At 45.0% G+C, this 18,258-nt stretch overlaps 3 protein-coding genes across 8 annotated transcripts in view; 1 reads left to right on the top strand and 2 right to left on the bottom strand.

Moving 5' to 3' along the window:
- The window catches only part of poc1b (POC1 centriolar protein B), a 41,283-nt gene extending 35,069 nt beyond the window's left edge, over positions 1-6,214 (bottom strand). For 2 of the 5 annotated variants that reach the window (XR_015117228.1, XM_086209686.1), the window contains exons 1-10: positions 5,544-5,852; positions 5,099-5,183; positions 4,521-4,692; positions 4,005-4,184; positions 3,745-3,852; positions 3,340-3,455; positions 3,114-3,247; positions 2,613-2,681; positions 2,245-2,397; positions 1,995-2,072 (exon numbers count right to left, since the gene is read on the bottom strand). Coding sequence is in view for 3 of the 5 variants with exons in the window: in XM_086209686.1 (XP_086065812.1) it covers positions 1,995-2,072; positions 2,245-2,397; positions 2,613-2,681; positions 3,114-3,247; positions 3,340-3,455; positions 3,745-3,852; positions 4,005-4,184; positions 4,521-4,692; positions 5,099-5,183; positions 5,544-5,567 (1,119 nt within the window). In the remaining 2 variants the exon portion in view is untranslated. Of the gene's footprint in view, positions 1-1,994; positions 2,073-2,244; positions 2,398-2,612; positions 2,682-3,113; positions 3,248-3,339; positions 3,456-3,744; positions 3,853-4,004; positions 4,185-4,520; positions 4,693-5,098; positions 5,251-5,543; positions 5,853-6,142 lie in introns of those variants that run through there. The other 3 variants (XR_015117229.1, XM_086209688.1, XM_086209687.1) reach the window with 3 other exon arrangements.
- Positions 6,215-6,455: 241 nt separating this feature from the next.
- On the top strand, positions 6,456-12,287 carry cep41 (centrosomal protein 41). Of its 2 annotated transcripts, none has more exons than XM_086209691.1 (11): positions 6,456-6,633; positions 6,908-6,971; positions 7,080-7,127; positions 7,973-8,034; positions 8,222-8,291; positions 9,050-9,155; positions 10,033-10,199; positions 10,291-10,358; positions 10,463-10,577; positions 10,811-11,026; positions 11,233-12,287. In XM_086209691.1, the coding sequence occupies exons 1-11, from the start codon at positions 6,598-6,600 to the stop codon at positions 11,358-11,360; spliced, it is 1,080 nt and encodes a 359-aa protein (XP_086065817.1). In that variant the 5' UTR covers positions 6,456-6,597; the 3' UTR covers positions 11,361-12,287. The 2 variants fall into 2 exon arrangements, with proteins under 2 accessions (XP_086065817.1, XP_086065816.1); XM_086209690.1 differs by having other exon boundaries at positions 6,469-6,633; positions 9,050-9,170.
- A 42-nt stretch (positions 12,288-12,329) lies between these two features.
- On the bottom strand, positions 12,330-17,967 carry cpa5 (carboxypeptidase A5). Its single transcript, XM_086209689.1, has 11 exons — positions 17,683-17,967; positions 16,623-16,704; positions 16,402-16,536; positions 16,133-16,237; positions 15,906-16,007; positions 15,621-15,722; positions 15,232-15,342; positions 14,982-15,072; positions 13,938-14,137; positions 13,709-13,793; positions 12,330-13,258 (listed from the first exon to the last, which is right to left on the bottom strand). Exons 1-11 carry the CDS (start codon positions 17,745-17,747, stop codon positions 13,071-13,073), a joined length of 1,266 nt encoding a protein of 421 aa, XP_086065815.1. The 5' UTR covers positions 17,748-17,967; the 3' UTR covers positions 12,330-13,070.
- Between the last annotated feature and the right edge of the window lie 291 nt (positions 17,968-18,258).

Genomic DNA, 18,258 nt, shown 5'->3' with positions numbered 1-18,258 from the left:
CCTCCTCTGCCCCAGGAAAGCACATGGCTCCCCATTCAGCTTTGCCTGGCCGATTCATTCAGAGAGCAAAGAGGAGCTCGAGAAAATCCACCAGAGTCTGAGGTCAAACACCTTTGATACATTTTGGGTTAGGTTTCTGAACCTGCTGCACGAACAGGGCTACGAGTTAGAAAATGGCTGCATGGTTGTTTACTAAAATGACAGATTTTGTGATCCGGCATTCAGACAGACTTCTCAACACAGACTGCTTCAGCATCTGAAGCCTTAATAATAAACCAGAAGTCCATTCATTCTGAGAGCTGTTAAACTTTTCAGTTCATCCTTAAATCCAGGTGGACGTTTGTGACAAATTTGTGGAAATTTCCCAGATGGTGACTTCTAGATATCACATCAATATCTGGGGACAAGGATCTTGACTTTTGAAGACCAAAATCTACACATTTCATCCTGAAGTCCCAGTGGATGTTTGAGCTAAACGTGTTGCAGTCCCCTCAAGGCGTTACACAGCGATCACTGACAAGACTGGGATGGGCAGACGACTCGAGATCCTCGGCATCGATCTCATGCTTCCAGCAGCTTTCTAGGATCGGGGCGTGTGGAATAAGTGGATAGAACTAATTTACGCGCAGGATTTTACCTTGCAACACAACTTGAACTCGCAACCAATGTTCGAGGTCAGGTGACTGAGCTGCTGTCCCAGAGGGGTTCATAGTGACGGTTAAATACTTGCAATGGAACAACCTGGAAGATCAACATGGCATTCAAGAGGTCGGTAGGTTAAAAAAGAGAGCAGCTCAGTCGTCGTCCCGTCGGGAGAGCAGCGACGTGCATGTCACATAGGTACAAGGGAATCAAAACCAGAAACATTGTCTTGCCTCAAATCGTTTTTTTCCCCATGTATTTTAAAATAAAAACCAAGTGTAATGCAACCACGACTTGGCACCATTTCAAAATGACTGATACCAGTGGAGTGTGGGACCAGTTCCTGAATGACAGCAAGCCATCGTGACAAATTCAAACTAGGCAAGAAATCTTTGGTTTTAGTTTTCAGCCTTTTGGCATTAAAAATCTGAAAACTTAAACCAATTTACCAAATGCAATTCAACCTGATTAGAGTGCTCTAATTTCATGTTTCAAATGATTGTTTGGTATTTTTCCTTTTCAATCAGTTTTACTACTTAAAAGATAAACTGCAGTTAACAGATTTACCCCTCAGGGACTCAAATCTGGTAGCGAACGACAAGGAATCTTTTGATACTCAATAATATTGAGACAATTCAGTTAGTGCCCCAGTTTGATGTGCAGCCCTGATTGCTATACCAATCTTATTTCATTTTGTTAAGTTTAATGGAAGATCTTGGCTCTGGTCCCTTTTTCCATTTATTTTTTAGTGGTAATGATAAAAATGAATGAGGATGGGTATTGTGATGTCAACAGTTCATTCACTTGTTGTATGTTATGGTGTCTGAACTTGACTTGATTAAACAAAAAGCTTTATTCCCATCCAAGTCTGAGCTACAGTGTCTCAGCAAAGCACTTATCACCCACATAGAAATTATAATTTCATTATATGAGCCTCATGATGAACAAAGAGACACATGGAGGCAGGACAGTGTTAGAATCTGATGTCATCACAAGCGGGTAAGACCAAAAGCTGCTCAAAACAAAAAAAAAAGGTTTCAGTGCTGCAGCAGTGGATTCCCACATATTGGTCTGCACTGCCACCTGGTGGCCGTGCAGGGCGCATCATCGTCTACAATTATCTTTGAAGGTACTCACTTTTTTATTTCAGAAATAATTACACTCTCCTTTGAGAGATCTGGTGTGACAGAGCTTAGCCGTCATGATTACTATAAGCCAAGTTCTTGAAGAATGTGAGTAGGAGAAAAAGAAGAAGAAGAATGCGTTATTGATCTTTCCAGGTGAGTAAGCAATGAGCGCGATCAACAAAGCCTGGTTTCTTATGGCTGAGCTTTACTCCAGTTCAGACTTACCATGTTGTTGTGACCAGCCTGGCCTACTTCTGTGACATGTGGGTCAGTGGACTGCATATCTGCCATCATTGGATTGATCTGGAAAGAGAGAGACAGTGACAGAGAGAGAGAAAAAAAAATCAAACCTAAATTAGTAACAATACCTGCAGTGAGGTCATCCCAACATGAGAAAGAAAAAGTAAATATTTAGTAATGTATCACTGTACAAATGTACAGTATTCAACATTAAAACAGGCGAAGGAAAATGGACCTGAATGTCTGTGGGCTGCGGGTGGTGAAGGTGGGGTGCTCGCGGATGGATGTCAGTCAGGTGGGGTGGGGGATCCGGAGTAGATCTCCGACTGTGCTGCTGCAGGACGTCCTGGTAGGATTTGGTGTCAAAGTTTGTCTTCCACATCAGCACCTAAAGGATGAGGGGCTCAACATCGATGACCGTACTCGGCAACGTTTATGTCTTTGAAGTGAGTTTGTTAAAAAGGAGACTTCAGTGGTATATTTCTTTTAAAGAAGTCCTTACTATAAAATATAACTTTCTAATTCTATTCCAGAAAAGTGAAGAAAAACATGGCTTCATAATTTGGGTTCGTATCCGGGTTGCATCGCACGACTCGCACCAACCTGACCATCAGCTCCCCCAGAGGCAAAGAAATCTCCAGCCCTGGAAAAACCTACGGTGAGAACAGCGCCCTGAAAACCACAGAAACGCTCGTTAAGAATGTGAGAAACACAGACATGGTTTTGATCACCTGACAAGTTTTTATTTTCTTTTTTTAAAGAGTGTGACATATTGAAACTTTTAAATGTGGATCTGTGGAATCTGGATGCGTAGCTTTGCTATATTTACAGCATGTATTACAACCAGATGGTTTTTACAGTATTTTTAATGCAGAGCTGATGAGAATTTTTTTGCAAGTGCGTTACAGAGTCATGTTTTCAGACTGTTTTTTTTAACTAAGCTGTTTAACAGCAGAACTGAACTTAAAACCAGTTGTCAAGGCAGGATGTGCATGATTTGTGTTTTTTCTAGCTGTTGTGGTGATATCTGGCTGGCCCCTCTTCCGTTAGACGAGCTAGCAGAGCTAACGATGAGTGTGTGGATGGGCTGGTCTGCAGTATCACCTTGTGCCCGTGGAGGGTGTAGATGAGGCGCCCCTCCACCAGGTCCAGGATTTTTACAGTGCTGTCACTGGACCCAGAGATCAGGTAATTGTTGGATGGGTGGAAGGAGAAGGAATTGATTCCTGCACAGTGGACTAGTGCGAAAGACAAACCATCAACCACACGCCTAAAACGTGCATCCACGAGTCCTTGGATGTTTTGCCTGATTAAACTGCAGCAGGAATACCTTGATAATGCTGGATCAACTTGTTGGTCCGTAAATCCCAAATTTTCAGGGAATTGTCAGCCCCCGAGGATGCGATACAGGTGCCACTGGAGTTGAAATCAACAAATGTTGCTGATCTGGAATTTAAAAAGTAAATAAATAAACAGCAGTTCAGCTGTTCCCAGTCAGGGTCCCCTTAACTCCACTGGACCCCATCTTGAGGACATAAACAAAGTAGGAAAAAATATGTATATCAAGAAATTTTCTGCTCAGAGTGATCAGACTTAAGAAGTAGAGGACTGTACGGAACAACTTCTTATCAGGAGATGCTGCTAAAACAACGACATGGACACCATCGGAGCTATACTGGAAATAAAATCCACGAGCGATGGAAAAATTAAAGTTGAGACACAAGAGCCACCATACCCTCCATAGTCAGTGAAACAGTTGATGCAGTGTTTGGTGGATGTGTCCCACAGCCTGACGGAACGATCGTCCCCACAGGAAGCTACGAGCCGTCCATCCGGAGAAAACCTACAGCGAAGAACGACACAGTTCAAGTTGTCTCACTCAGGGAAAAGCGATTCTGTGTCACACGTGTATGTAAACCAGTTTCAACCCCTGAATAGCTCGTATTTTCCCTTCCATCCAGTTCAAAATGTTCAGGAAATATACACGTTGGCTACCTGGCACAGCGCACCCAGTTGGTGTGCTGGTTGAGAGAGTAGAGGAAGCACTGCCGGTGAACACTCCACACCTTCACCGACTTGTCATCTGACGCCGTCACCAACCTCTGGCCATCGTGGGAGAAAGCGACGCTGCGTACGGCAGCCATGTGAGCTTTGAACACCGTTGACTGTCCTTTCCTGTAACAGACACACAGCACAAGGTTGGACTGAACTAAATCCGTGACCTTCTAGCCAGTTTAGTGAGCTTCTCTGTTGTCAGCGGGGTTTAAATTGGGTCAGACCCTACAGGAGCTGCTCTGGAACATCAGAGTCTCTGCTTAACATCTCTTTTGATATGATCAAAATTTCTACATGCACATTGTGTTTCGTTATTCATTTAAATCCTGATAAAGTTGCTTAAAAATTGTTTCCCATCTTATGGGCAGTTTAGACACAAGACTCCTTCCTATAAAACCTTTCCCCTTGTCTGTCATAAAATGCCCTCGTTAAAGTGTAAAATCTCTTTCTGCCTACATGGAAGGTGTCCACAACCGGACCGTCCTGTCCTTGGAGGAAGTTGCCACCAGGTTACCGGACGGGGAAAACTGGACTGCAGTGATGGTGTCCCGGTGGTCGGTGAAGCGGAGAGCCCTCGCCTTGGGAGCCAGATTCCAGATCATAAGGCTTTTATCCACTGACCCTGAGGCTGTTTGGAGAAACATGTAAAAATTACACAAATCATTACCAAATTCATGTAAAAATTTAAAATTACAGTAAATAATAGCACTGAAAGATAAAAAAAACAAGATTATTACCACAAATCTTGGTCATATTGGTTAACATCTGGTTGTGTCCAATACTGTTACATGATGCTTTGTAAAATCCAAATTTCAGGGATGAAATAATGTAATAAGTAAAACACAGTTCAAGCATAAATGTGCACCATTCGGGTCTCTACCTTCCAAGCCAAAAATACGTCCTTTCTCTGAACTGATCACCAAATATTTGACATGTTTTGGGACCCAAAAAGCCTACAAGGACAGGTTAAGTGCAAAGAAGACATGACTGGTACTGTGTGACTGAACAAAGCCTGTGCAGGGAGCCTTCATTACCCAGTTGTTTGCGGTTGGGACTGAAGTCAACGCAGGTGACAGCATCTCTGTGCCCCTTGAAATGTCTCTCCAGGGTTGGATCCTCCTGCAAAGACATCGCTCACTTCTTTACACTGTTCGACCGAAGAGATGCGCGGCGTTGCTGGTCCAGCCTAGCAGACGACGCTGTTATTACCAATAGCATTACACAAAGCAAATGTTAAAGGAGCTTACTACGGTTAAACTCTAACAGCTAATAATATGTCTGCTGTTCTAATTTACATTTGGCAGAAAGAACCAAAAAGGACAGGGGGAGTGCTTGACAGCTCAAATCGGGAAATCCTCTTAGCAGTGGAGCAGCTAGCAAAGTCGCCAACTCAGCTACATTTAGCTCACGAGCGCGAAGTTAGTGCACACATTTCTACCTCTTAAACTTTTGCGAAGATGTCACAACAGGTTCACTTACCATTACAGACGCCATAGTAGGCATTTAAGACCGACACAGCACCAGTTGAAGGGCGAAAGTTCCTCCGTCCCGCTGTCGAATTAACTTTCCTCCATAACTGTTAAACCGAGCGCCTTCAGGAAATTCAGACCTGAACTGTCAAACCCCGATAAAAGGATGAGCCTCGGCTTTATTTGACTTTCAATTTGGATAAATAACTACAAACGTATTTCTGTGTTAGCGTAAGCAGTTAATTACAACAGCTAACCTATTAGCCACCTACTTATAAGCAACCTGTGGATGGGCGTGAGTTGTGTTGTGTTCAATGACCATGGGACACGAATCACATTTACAAGTAAATAACGTACTCGACAGTTTCAGTTTTAGGTAAAATTGTAACCTGCAGGGGAGTATCGTAGATGTCACACTCATTCACTGAATTATTTGGAAGTGAAGAGAACGTCGTGCACCCAAATATACTTGATATGTCTGTTTCATGTGAAATGTTAACAAAAGGTGAATTATCTTTTTAAATAGCATTTCGCGACTGAAAGCTTGAAAATAAACGGAATTGGCGCCAGGGAGCTTATATATTCAGGGCCCTGCTTTACACAAAATACCTGTGAGCTGTTGTCCAATTTTTAGGTGCCTGGAACGCATCGTGTCAAACTGCACAGCGTCTGTTGTTGCTGAGCAACTACTTTAGCCAATCGCGTCAAACTTCACTGGAGGGTGAACGGCCTGTGAAGTACAACCCTCTGTGATTGGCTGATTAGGAAATCATATATTATATTATATTATATTATATTATATTATATTATATTATATTATATTATATTATATTATATTATATTATATTATATTATATTATATTATATTATATTGTATTACAGCTTGAGTCATATATTTTACTAATGGCTATTTGTTTTTCTCCTCTCCTCTGTCAGTACTCTGGAACACGCTCCCTCCTGTATGTGGCAGTAATGAGCTTTAAAACTTAGTTGCTACCCGCCAATAAACGTCACGCAGAAGAAGAAGAAGAACTTCTGCGCCGATCAAATGTCAGTTTGAAAAGATGTCGTTTAACGGCAGGAGTAACGGCAAAGTCGAGGTAAGCTGAGTTTTGTGGCAGCATTGTGAGACACATCAGTCCGTTAGTTGACCTGACTGTTGAGGAGTTTATCACCTCTGGTGATTCCAGCGGAGACCGACTAAAGAGTTACAGCTGCTGCTGCTAGCTAACTGATGTTGTTAGCTATCACCATGTCAACGGCAGTGCACCTGTAAAACACGCTCTATCGTTCACTCGGTTCGTGGCTTCCTGGCTTTACTGCCAGGCTTTGCCGTTGTTTATTCCAACTAACGAAACTCTTTCTCTCAAACAGTACATGAATAAAAAGATACCGAGAAATGCCAAGTATCAGCATATCAAGACCAAGCTGGACACAGGTAGCAATCCACGAACTGTTACTGTTTTTTACCCAAGCCAGTACCAGTTTTCGTTGATTACACGGTCTAAAAAATTTTAAACAAATTTATTGTGATTTAATTCAATAGGATCCAGTCTTACTAAGTATATGGAGAAACTGGAGGATATTAAAAAAAGTAAGTATTATAAGTTTATTCCCTTGGGTGGCATATTCACGTATTTTTCATTGTTGTCATACACGTCTTACATGTACATCTTTTATGTATTGGTCACTTTGTATTCATGCATCCCTAAATAGTAGTTTAACACCCTGCTGAAAAGCAGTGTTACATGTGTTAGTACACTTAAACAGCAGCTTGGATGTTGCCCAGGATAGAAGTAGACCTCCACACTGAACTGAAGGTGCCATGACATCAGTGGCGTCCTCCAATTCTTTCATTTTTGTGAAGAGAGAGAGCACAACTTTTCGATACTGGCGTGCGTACCACTTCAAGGATAATTACCCACCGCGAGAGTATTCTCTCTGAGTCGAGGTGTGTTTGCTGCACACTTGCGATAAGGTTGCCAACTGCAAACTTCAAAAGTTTCTTTTTCCTGTGATTTTCATTGATGAAGATTATCTTGCTGGACTGAACATGTTAAGAATCATTAAATTTAATTTGTCAGTGAGCTGATTTTCATCAGTAATCCAAAAACTAACGTCCCGTTGGCTTTTACTGGAGGGATCCCGAGGCCACACTAACGTCCCCGTTGGCCTAATAAAATGACTTCCTTGTGCCACTTTGTTGATGTCCGTGAAGGCGGAGCCAGCGGGAACGTGCTGAACAGGAACCAGTTAGGTTCACTGTCAGACCCTGGTGTCACAGTGGGTGTGGTACTGGTGCTGTTAGCAAGGAGTGGAAACCAGCTGTGTTTAGGCCCCGCTGAGGCACTGACCAACCTATGACTGAATATATTAACCTCGTCTACAGCTGCCAGCTTCCAGCCTCAATTCTCCGCCTTTTCGTTCTTTACTCTTCAGATTGCCTGTATCGAAAAGATGAAATCTTCAAACGGTTAAAGGTGACAACATTTGCACAACTGGTAAGAAGGAACTGACATTGCTTTGCAATACTGCAATATTTCACAAGACTTGTGTAGTGGTAATTTTTTTATAATCTATATTGAGGTGGTGACTGAATGAAGGCAGTGAGAACCTGATTCATTTTGTGGAACTCTAAAGAGCTCTAAAAATGCAGTTTTAACCTGCGGCCGTTTCTTTTATCTCCAGATACTTCAGGTAGCCTCCGTATCAGACCTGAGTGGAAGTGAGAATGATGGTGAATCACATGTCCCAGAGGGTAAGAGGCACCAATACTTCTCCACTTGACCTGGTAAATTTTATTGATCAGCATTCAGATATCACATCATTATAACAGAAAAATGATAAATAGACCAGAAAAATCCCATTGAAGTAAAAATACATCAAATATATGTGATGACAAATATAAAGAGGAGCACAATGCTGACCTGCTATGCTGTTACTGCAGTGAATGTTTATGTAAATGGTAGGAACTTTACAAAAATATGTGCAATATAAACATCAAGAAATAGAATGCAAGGAAAAAACAACAACAACACATCAGTATTTCTACCAAAGTACCGTGCGTGCTTGAAATGGTATGAATTCCTTGAAAGTCGGTTAATTTCCAGTAAAACGTGTTGTTTTATTTCCACAATCGTTCACTGGATTCTCCTGAGATGTGACGATAACGGCCAGATTCTACAAACTGTTTGCTTTTGTGAAAAAACTTGAGTTTTACCCTTAAAGACTAAGAAGCCGCTGTGTTTTGTCCTGCATGGACGTGAGTCTCTGTCAGTCGGTGAGTGTAGCGCCGCACAGGCTGGTGAAAAAGGTTGAGATCACCGTGTACAACATTGTGATGTCATAAACATGAGTCTGTTTACTTGGTTATTAAGAAAAATGTACACTAATTACTGGTTGCTTTCAAATGTGCGTTTCTTAACTGAACCATGAATCTTAGTACTGTTAGAAATGTGTTAATGGTCTGATTTGATGAGCTCCCGTGCGGTGACGTTGTGTGGGTTCTGTCTGCAGACGGCCTGTCAGTAGCATCTGATACAGACCTGGAGAGTCTGAGTGAACACACCAACGAGTCCCCCGGGGATGGAGGAGGAGCCGGGGAAGGCTGCCACTCCGCCAGGTCAACACTGTTGAGGTGCACTTTACTGCACACTTATGTTGTCTTACACACGCATCACTCAAATGTTGCAGTGCATTGGTTTTCAGCACGGGGTTGATCATGCTGAACGTCTCATTATTCACTCAATAAACCAAACTACTGTAAAATCTTGGCTCTTGGTGGAAGGAGCTGAGATGCTGACTTCCAGGTTGGCCGCCAAAAATCCCTGCAACACTCAATAAACTCTCGTGTGGACGCACCTGCTGCCATCCGGTCTGCTTTGTCTGTACCGCAGTCGCTTTTGCTCCTAGAAGCCCTGCGTCCCCCCTCCAGGTTGAGCGAGAACCCCCAGAGGGAAACCCTATCCATCCTCTGGTCTCCCCAGAGACCACAGAGTCATCTTGTGGGGAGAACAGATGGAGGGAGAGAGTAGGGCGGTGCCTTGGAAAGAGGTGTCTGGCTGGCTTCCACAGCTGGCTAGACTGCAGCAGGCAGTGTTTCTCTCTCATGGAAAATCCCAAGGGGCGAATGAATGATGGCGCCAGTGCGTCGACGCGACATCTGGACAGAAGTGCTGCACCTGAAACATCATTTTTTGCATGACATCTGCTGATGGAGCTACTGAGGCTCCAAAAATAGATCCACTCCTCATAGTCCTTGTAAATGTATGCTTTTACCTTGGGTCCGTTTCTGTTGCTGAATATTCAGTTTCTTTCCAACTAAACTTTCGACGTATGAATGTATAAACGTTTCAAGAGTAGAAAACTTGAGTAATTGAAGGGAGTCATCACAAAGTAATACATTATTTTTGTTTTATGTACTTTGAAATAATGACTGCAAAAAGTACCATACACAAATACAAAAGAAGAAAATAAGAACGTGATATTTTGTCTCCCAGTGTCATCAACGGCGTGGGGGAGTTGAACCTCCATCAAAGCGGTGAGAGGCGGTTGGGTGTGTGTGAGTCCAGCCCGGAGCTGGCAGGCCGGCCCTACCTTGACTGCCCCTACCTGCTGCTGGATGTACGGGATCGTGAGCTGTACGACTGCTGCCACATCGTCAGTGGTGGGTGTTGAGAACACAGCGCTGCCTGAGCAAACCTCCAGAACCCGGATTTAGGTTCACGCTGGTGCTCTCATCCTCTCTTTTCCTGCAGCACACAGTTTCCCCATCTCCATGCTGGCTCGAACCATAAACCCCTACTCCAAGGACGTCCTGGAATACGTATCCTTCCATTTGCGTTTTGTCCTACTTTCTTTTTTTCCCCCAAAATTTAAGATGACTTTCTGTTCAGATGCGACAGTCTGACTTTAACCCACACCGAACAGAAAAATGCAGAAGGGAAGATCATCATCGTGTACGATGAAGACGAGAGGATTGCCAGCCAGGCCGCCACCATCATGTGCCAGCGAGGCTTTGAAAATCTTTTCATGCTCTCTGGAGGTGAGATGCAACATCGGTCAAACAAGATTGAATCCAGAGTGAATGAGCTGTACTAGTACTACAAGGATTACTGCAGTTTAGTTGTGGCTCCGAGTGGAACCGGAGCTCAAAGTTTTTACAGTACTTGACGAGGATATACCAGGACTTCGTTTCAAGAACATTTAGGACGTTTTAAAGCCTGGAAGGTTGCAGGTCCTGGTGTTAAAAGGTTTCATTCACCCTGATCCTTCCAGGTCTCAGGATAGTCGCCCGGAAGTTTCCTGAAGGGATGACAACGGGCTCCATCCCAGCCTCCTGCCTGCCGTCTCCTACGCTGCCCAGGAGGAAGAGGTGCTCTTTGCTGCAACAGCCGCCGCAGGCAGCTGAGAAGAAGTGGTGGTTTACCTCAGACATGTTGGCCAAAATTCAGGACCAGCTGGAAGAGATGGTCATCACCAGTAACTCTACCAGTAAGACCACATCAGAATCTCAGTATTCAGGGCTCTGACCCTTCAGGCTCCCAGCAGATGTTTGAGTTTATCAGGCATGTTGAAATAAAGACAAAAACCTGCGAGCATAAACATAACTGTAATCAAGAGAAAACTACGGTCATTTTTCCTGCCCCTTCACTCTGATGCCCTTCAGCCTGGTGTCCATGTGTGTTTGCCTGCTGCAGGTCGTGTGTCCAGCCGGTCGTCAGCCAGCAGTGGCCAGTCGAAAAGATCAAGCGCTCTGAGTCGCATGGGATCCTCCACGTTCAGGAGTGACAGCTCCAGCATTCAGAGCAGTCGACCCTGGAAATAAACACACACACACACACACACACACCCCTTAACCACCCAGACGAAAACTGAGTGTATTAAATACAGGTTAGACTCCCCAGACTCTAGAAGGCATGTCTGGCTTCGGGCTGCAGCATCGTCTTCCTGCTGCCTCGTCAGACGTGGACGTCGGTTTTCATGGTTTTTATTTTGTTACCTTTGTGTGTTAGGAGTGGCGGTACAACAGTGTAACCTTCCACTCTTCATCTTCATTGGTGGAGATTTTATTAATATATTTAATGAATAGCCTGTAGATTTTTGCACAGTGCCTCATCTGTGAATATTACGGCCTTTTGCACACAAATGAAGGTGTCACGTAACACCACTCTCCTCCGTGACTTCATCGCTGGTGTGCGGCTCATCAGCTCCGCCGTCAGCCTCGTCCGTACGACTGCAACCAACGGCCTTCCTCGGATCTTTGAGCATTGGAGACCGAATCGTTGAATGTTGGTGTGACGTGAAGGATATACTGTGAATCTGAAGTGTCTATACAAACAGTAGAGTTTGACCCACTTTGTACAATCCAGAAAGGTTTTGTTGTATTTTTGTAATAAGTCTGGTTCTGTCATGGAGTTTCGTTGTGGTCCCTGACCTTCCAGAGCACCTGGAGCCCTCACGTGCTGTTTTCACATCTGGTGACTTTTCTTACTTGACTGATTTTGTGAGTGTTTCGATCACGTTTATTTGTCGAGGCTTTCAGTTACGCGTGTGGTTACACAAAAGTGAAAGAAAGGTTTTGTTTTTTTCTTTCAAAGAAGCACTTCAGTGTGTTAAATACCTAAAACCTTCAGTGGGGTGTTGCTGGTTTGTTGTGGCCTCCTGCTTGGCGCATCTATGAGGGGTTAACTGTTAACCAGCTTATCACAGAGTTTCGTTTGTAAGTGGAAGTCAAATAAAGTGTGAAATTGTGTACTGGAATCCATTCTTGTTTAACGGGACAGTTAAACGGTGACACAACACAGGAAGATTTATTCGATCAAAATCCACACTCGGCATTGTCTTTGTACAATTTATTATGTTTAAAATATTTCTGAACAACCACTTCTAATTCCGATTGGGAAGTTTCCTGGGTTTAAACTGCAGGCACCTCTTTTGGAGCTACTCCAGAGGTTCCCAAACTGGGGGTTGGTATCCCCTGAGGGTCGTAAGACGAATCCCAGAAGTAAAAAACTGTTAAAATTGGGCTTCCCCCCCCCCCCCAGATGAAAAATTCGAACAGAGTCAAGATGTTATTGTCGAGGATTCAGGTTTTCATAATGATGTTAAACTTGTGATTGAACCCCCGCTGAACATGCCTGAAGGAGAGGAGCTGGAATGCAAAAAGCCCTTCTGCACGAGATGAAAACGGAACAGCAAAAAGATGGAGATGAAATAAAGTCAGATTAAACTAAAGAGAAAGTTATAATATTCATTTTTGGCTTGAGTGAGGATGTTTATGTCACTCATTTAAAAAAAATGTTTATGGAATGAGAAAATGCTGCAGAGGTTCAAGAATGTGATGAGAAGCTAGAAAAAAAAGTACATGATTTGTTGCACTGCAGTCTTCTCTGCAGTTTGTTAATTTATTCATATTGGAATATTTATTTGTGTTTGTGGGTCATGTAGTGAACTGACCAGGCTGATATTTTAACAGATCACATTTTGATGCTGACATTCTTACACACACACACACACACACACGCGCGCGCGCGTGTTAGTAGGGGTTCTTGTAGGTGTGATCCATGATGGCCATCAGGGCCAACCAGGTCTCCTTGGCGGTGGGGAGGATCTGACTGGCTGGCAGGAGGAAGCCGTAGTAGCCAGTGTCCCTCAGCTCGAAGGTGTAGGAGTACTTGATGCCCTGCTCATAGGTCCAGTCAATGGTGCTGCCGCTGGCTTGGTCTACAAGTCCATAAAAACACACACTTGTTGAAATGAAACAGTTCTGCGCTGCTAAATTACCCAGCTGGTCCCCAAACTACTGTCAGTGTTTGTCATCAGTTCTCATGACAACGCAGCTCGATATTTCTCAGCTGTGAAAGTTCGTAAACCTTATTCTAAAATATTTAGCTGCAGCTTTTAGATTGGGAAATTATTATTAATACGAGATAGACACTCAGTGTCCATCAGGCTGAACTTGCCACCAGGTGGCGCCACCTTTCAGCCAAGTCTGATGAAAACTGGCCTCATAGTTGCTGCATTAGCACCTATAAATGACCTTGGTGGAGGTCAGGAAGGTCAAGTACAACCACTGCTGCTGGTGGGAGTGAGAGGAAGATAAAATCACATCCGCTGATAATCACTTGCCTGCTAAACGTGAACAAAGAGAACAGCAGTGTTGCTGGGACTCACAGATGACGTCGATGATGCTTCCATATCTGTAGCGAGTTCCGTAGAGGGAGGCCAGGTCTGTGATGGCCTTCTTAGCCAGGCTGTGCTGTAGAGACACGGCCACAGACATCACCCTCAGCTCCTCACACTCAAATATGACAGGAAAATCTGCACACGGGAGTGTGACTCCTCCAGTTTGATCTTAAAATTTTAGGTCGTTTGGTCAAAATAGGTGGCAGGCGTTTGATACCAGCTCAGCTTTGTCCTTGGCTGGAGTCCTGGTGTAGCCGAAAGGGTACAGGAGCATCTGGGAGTAGGCATGGATGGACACGAAGGCCTTAATGTTGCCATGTGACCTCACAAAGTCCACAATGGACTTGACCTCGGACTCGGACTCAGGCCTGGGACCGCGGTAGGTCTCTGAGCAGGGGTTGCCGCTGGCTCCGGGTTCTACACGAGATAATAAAGGTAAAACTTAATCTATACAGTACTTTCACGACAAAGAGATACAATACAGAAAAACATGAAGGACAGAGCAGGAACTGAGCTCATTTCACTGGCATCAGTGAGGACACCGGAATCTGAACCTGAACAGAGTCAGACAGGAATGCACTTCACTAAAATTCAATGAAAAAGACAAAGAACACGGATTTCCGACCAACATTAAATGTTAAAGGGTCACAGGGGAAATTACTAGAATAACAAATAAGGTCGGCGGCACGGTGGTGCAGTGCACTGTGTCCTCACAGCAAGAAGGTTCCAGGTTCGAGCCCCGGCTCAGGCACAGGATCTTTCTGTGAGGAGTCTGGTGAGAGGCGGGGTTCCCCCTGGACAGGTCACCAGTCCATCACAGGGCCAACACATAGAGATAGACAACCATTGGCTCTCCCAGCCACGCCTACGGTCAATTTAGAGTCTGGATTAACCTGGTCCCTCTTGATGTCTTTGGACTGTGGAGGAAGCTGGAGTACCAGAGAGAACCCAGCAGGAACAGGGAGAACATGGAGACTCACCCAGAAAGACCCCGTGCTCTAGCCGGGGCTCCACCCACAACCCTCTTGGTGGGGGGCCACAGTGAGGACCACTGCTCCACCACGCCACCAAAAAAATAAAGTGTGGCATGTTAATTATTTTGCAGTCTGAAGATCCAATAGGACAGTTTTTCCTCTCCAGCCCTCCAGTGGTCGTTTGACGGTTACTAAATGACATGTTGGGAACCACTGCTTCCGTAACAGGATTGGAGTTTTATAAGTCATGAGAATCACAAGGTCTCGCAGAGGAGACGAGACATTACCTCCAAAACCAGCATCCCAGTTCCTGTTGGGATCAACGCCGACACACTTTGAGCCGGGGTTGGGCTTCCTGGTCTTACGCCACATTCGGTTCTAGAAACATTAGAATCGCTGTCACAAAAACTCCCGTGACCTTGAATTTTGGAGCCCATGAGATCCTTCAGAAGCTATTAAGTGTCTTTTTCAATAAAATCTGAAAAGGAAATTATGACTCAAATCAGGGAAAAGGTTGACGCGTTAAGAGGGACTTACGCTGCTGTGGGTGTAGAAGTAGCCGTCAGGGTTGGTCACGATCTCCAGGAAGATGTCCATGTTGTCGAGGATGGCGGTGAGAGTTGGGTCCCTGCCGTAGTCAGTCACAATCTAAACGTTAAAGACGCAGTTTTCAGTTCAAGGGTACGAATGGTGTGACGCTGCAGAGGCGGTAAAGGCAAACTAACACAAACTAAGGTTGGCTCCATGTTGCTAACGAGTCGCAGGTCAGCGCAGTCAAACAAGTAGAGGAGGTTTGGATAAGAAGAAGTGACCAGAAATGACCAACAACACCATGGCAACAGCGCCATGGTCGTCAAGTGAACTGGACTCTGGGGCCAGACTGTGGCTCCCTGATCTGAAACCACCGTATGAGTCAATTAAATCACCTTCTTGGCGAACCAGGTTCCGCTGGCCTGAGTGACCCACTCTCTGGAGTGGATTCCAGTGTCGATCCAGATGGCGGGACGGTTGGTTCCTCCAGTGCTGAACTAAGACACCGGAGAAGGAAAGAATAAGTGTGGAAACACTTGGAGATGAGAAGATCGGTGGTTCCCTTACCCGTGTCCTTTGGTAAGCTTATTTATCACATTCTTTTGGTGGTTCTTCAATCATTCTCTAAGACAAATATTGAAGTTTTTTTTCTTTTTTCTGACTCCAGAATTTTAGTTTACCTTGAGCACATTCAGGGTCCGGCCCTCGTAGCTCGTCCCGATGATGATCTTGCTGACCAGCTGGGGATTCTCAGCCACCAGCATGTTCTGGAACTGGTAGATCTGAACCAAAGACACACTCGTCAGGGAACAGCTCCGTATCCATGCCTCTACTGCTGAGCCGCAGCCTGCGTTACCTTATACGCCGAGCGTTAGTTGTACTGTGTATGAGTGGTATTTGTACTAACATCACTGTAGGAGTGGTACCTCCCGTAGTCAAAGCTGTCTGTGTTTCTGGGCTCAGCACCACGAGCTGCAGATTCCATCTCCTCCTGCTCTTCATCCAGCATCACCTGCAGATCATCATCATCATCATCATCATCATCATCATCATCATCATCATCATCATCATCATCACACTGTGATGCAAGAAATCTCTCTGTCTTTGCTTCAGTTCATTCAACAGCTAGTCAGTGGATCCAAACCCAACGTGTTCCTATCCAAGCCCGCCTCCTACCTGCAGGTCTTCAATCATGACGGAGTACTCGATGTCCCGGCTCTCCAGGAACACCTTGACGGCCTGCAGGCTGTGGGAGGGAACTCTGACATCCACAGGAGTGTCCACGTCTGTCACCTCCCTCCAGAAGTCCAGCTGAGGGGGAAACACAGATATCATCCGTCCTTCATTTATCACTCTGAAGTTTCCTCTCAGATTATTTTGGAACGACGACAACGAACCTCGAACTTGATCATGTCCTCCATCTGCTTGATGAGCGACAGCTGGGAGCCATCCTTTGGGACCAGGCGAAGGACCTGATGTCTTTAAGAAAGAGAGACATCGAGGTCACGTTTTGCAACCTTTTTGCTCAACTCCTTGAGGCCGGACCAAGAGAGAAGTTTCCACCCATGAGGCTGAGGGCGTTCGCCCAACATGCTGGTACGCAGTTGCACCAACAATTGGAGCAACGAGTTACAACATCTGAGTTAGTTTGGTTGGACTGAAAGAACCCCCCCCCCCCCCCGCGCCCCGGGTGAGGTTTGACTCCCAGCGCTGCTGTTGGCGTCTTCACAAGGTTGAACGAATACTTTTGCACTGTGGCGACCTCAAGTGGCAGCTGGCGTGAATAGATGAAGCGTGTGAGTGTGCGGGACTCACAGAGCTGAAGAGCAAGTCAGGCAGCTTCACGCAGGACGACCAGTAACGCTAAATAATCTCAGACAGCAGGACCGATGCAGCCATCAAACCCGATCAGTGCGTTTTGTACCGCTGTGTTTTAACGTGAGAGCCAGAGTCTCTGCTACGCTGGACCGTTTTCAGAGCCTTTTCTCAAAAATCTTCACGGGGATATTTTTTGTTTCCATTTCAAACAGAAACTGGGGTCCAAGTGAACTCCGAGCTTTGATTTTACCTCTCAGGTTTTCAGTGGCGTTCCTCAGCGGGAGCAAAAGCTATGAGGTTGATTTTCACAAAACTTGGTGGAGGTGCGTAGAGAAGGCTTGGGGAAGAATCCATGACATTTTAGGATGTTGATCCTTTGATGTCCTCCCCCGCTAGGAGGTTGTATCACATGGATACTAACAGAGATGCATGACCGGCCTTGGTTGAGTCTGTTTGAGTAAACCTGCTTGAGGACTGTCTGTGCTGGCGTTTTTACCTTTATGTTTCTGCAAAAAAACTCACTCCAGGCCTCAGAACAAATGATGGATTCAATGTGTTTCATTTCAGATGTAAACACTCAATCCATCTGCAGTTGTTATTAGTTACATTTTCGTAAGATAACCCCTCGGGCCCTCTTACCCCTCAAACGTCTCCTTGCCGAGAACAGCCACCAACAGCGCGGCGAGTGCGAGCAGTCCCCTCATCCTGATCAACCGTGTGAACCTGGCCGGTCCAGAAACGGGCTTTTATGCCGCAGCACAGTGGGTCACGTGTCCGAAGCACGACCTTGCTGAGTTGATGGAGGCGTGTCAACAGCCGGTTCCTTTCCCACGCCTGCCTGATCACACCAGGTGACAGGCTGCAGCACGGGCCGTCATGTTTTTTTGAGACTTCTGAAGTGTTTGCAGGAACAGGAAGGTCGGTGAGGTCTCTGCTTCCTTATTCAGTGTCATCAAATGAAAAGGGCTCATTAGGCAAACATGCCTGCGTAGATGAGACTGGTGAGTCACTGGGCTTCTCACTGCAGCTGCGCCTCTTCAGATTCTGTCCAAGTTAAAGTTTTGTCAATAAAACACCAGAAAGTGAAGAAGAAGATCAGTCTGACTTTTTAATAAGACCTGATAATTGATGGTCATAATTTACTGAAAGCTAAAGAGAAAACGTCCCATTTCAACAACAGAAAAGCAGCGACGTTTTTAATGCTTAAAAAGCTTG

This window comes from Aulostomus chinensis, chromosome 7 (assembly GCF_037954235.1).
Source record: "Aulostomus chinensis isolate RoL2024-O1b breed Wild chromosome 7, RoL_Achi_v1.0, whole genome shotgun sequence".
NCBI classification, from domain to species: Eukaryota; Metazoa; Chordata; class Actinopteri; order Syngnathiformes; family Aulostomidae; genus Aulostomus; species Aulostomus chinensis.
The sequence above is the reverse complement of the archived record's forward strand: the minus strand, read 5'-3'. Positions and strand labels throughout refer to the sequence as shown.

Coding starts and splice junctions, on each gene's coding strand:
- cep41 (XM_086209690.1), top strand. CDS start 6,598: ATGTCGTTTAACGGCAGGAGTAACGGCAAAGTCGAG. Junction 7,128..7,972: donor ACTGGAGGATATTAAAAAAA/GTAAGTATTATA, acceptor TTTACTCTTCAG/ATTGCCTGTATCGAAAAGAT. Junction 10,578..10,810: donor TCTTTTCATGCTCTCTGGAG/GTGAGATGCAAC, acceptor TGATCCTTCCAG/GTCTCAGGATAGTCGCCCGG.
- cpa5 (XM_086209689.1), bottom strand. CDS start 17,747: ATGAGGGGACTGCTCGCACTCGCCGCGCTGTTGGTGGCTGTTCTCGGC. Junction 16,238..16,401: donor TCATGATTGAAGACCTGCAG/GTAGGAGGCGGG, acceptor GATGATCTGCAG/GTGATGCTGGATGAAGAGCA. Junction 13,259..13,708: donor AAGCATCATCGACGTCATCT/GTGAGTCCCAGC, acceptor ATGGACTTGTAG/ACCAAGCCAGCGGCAGCACC.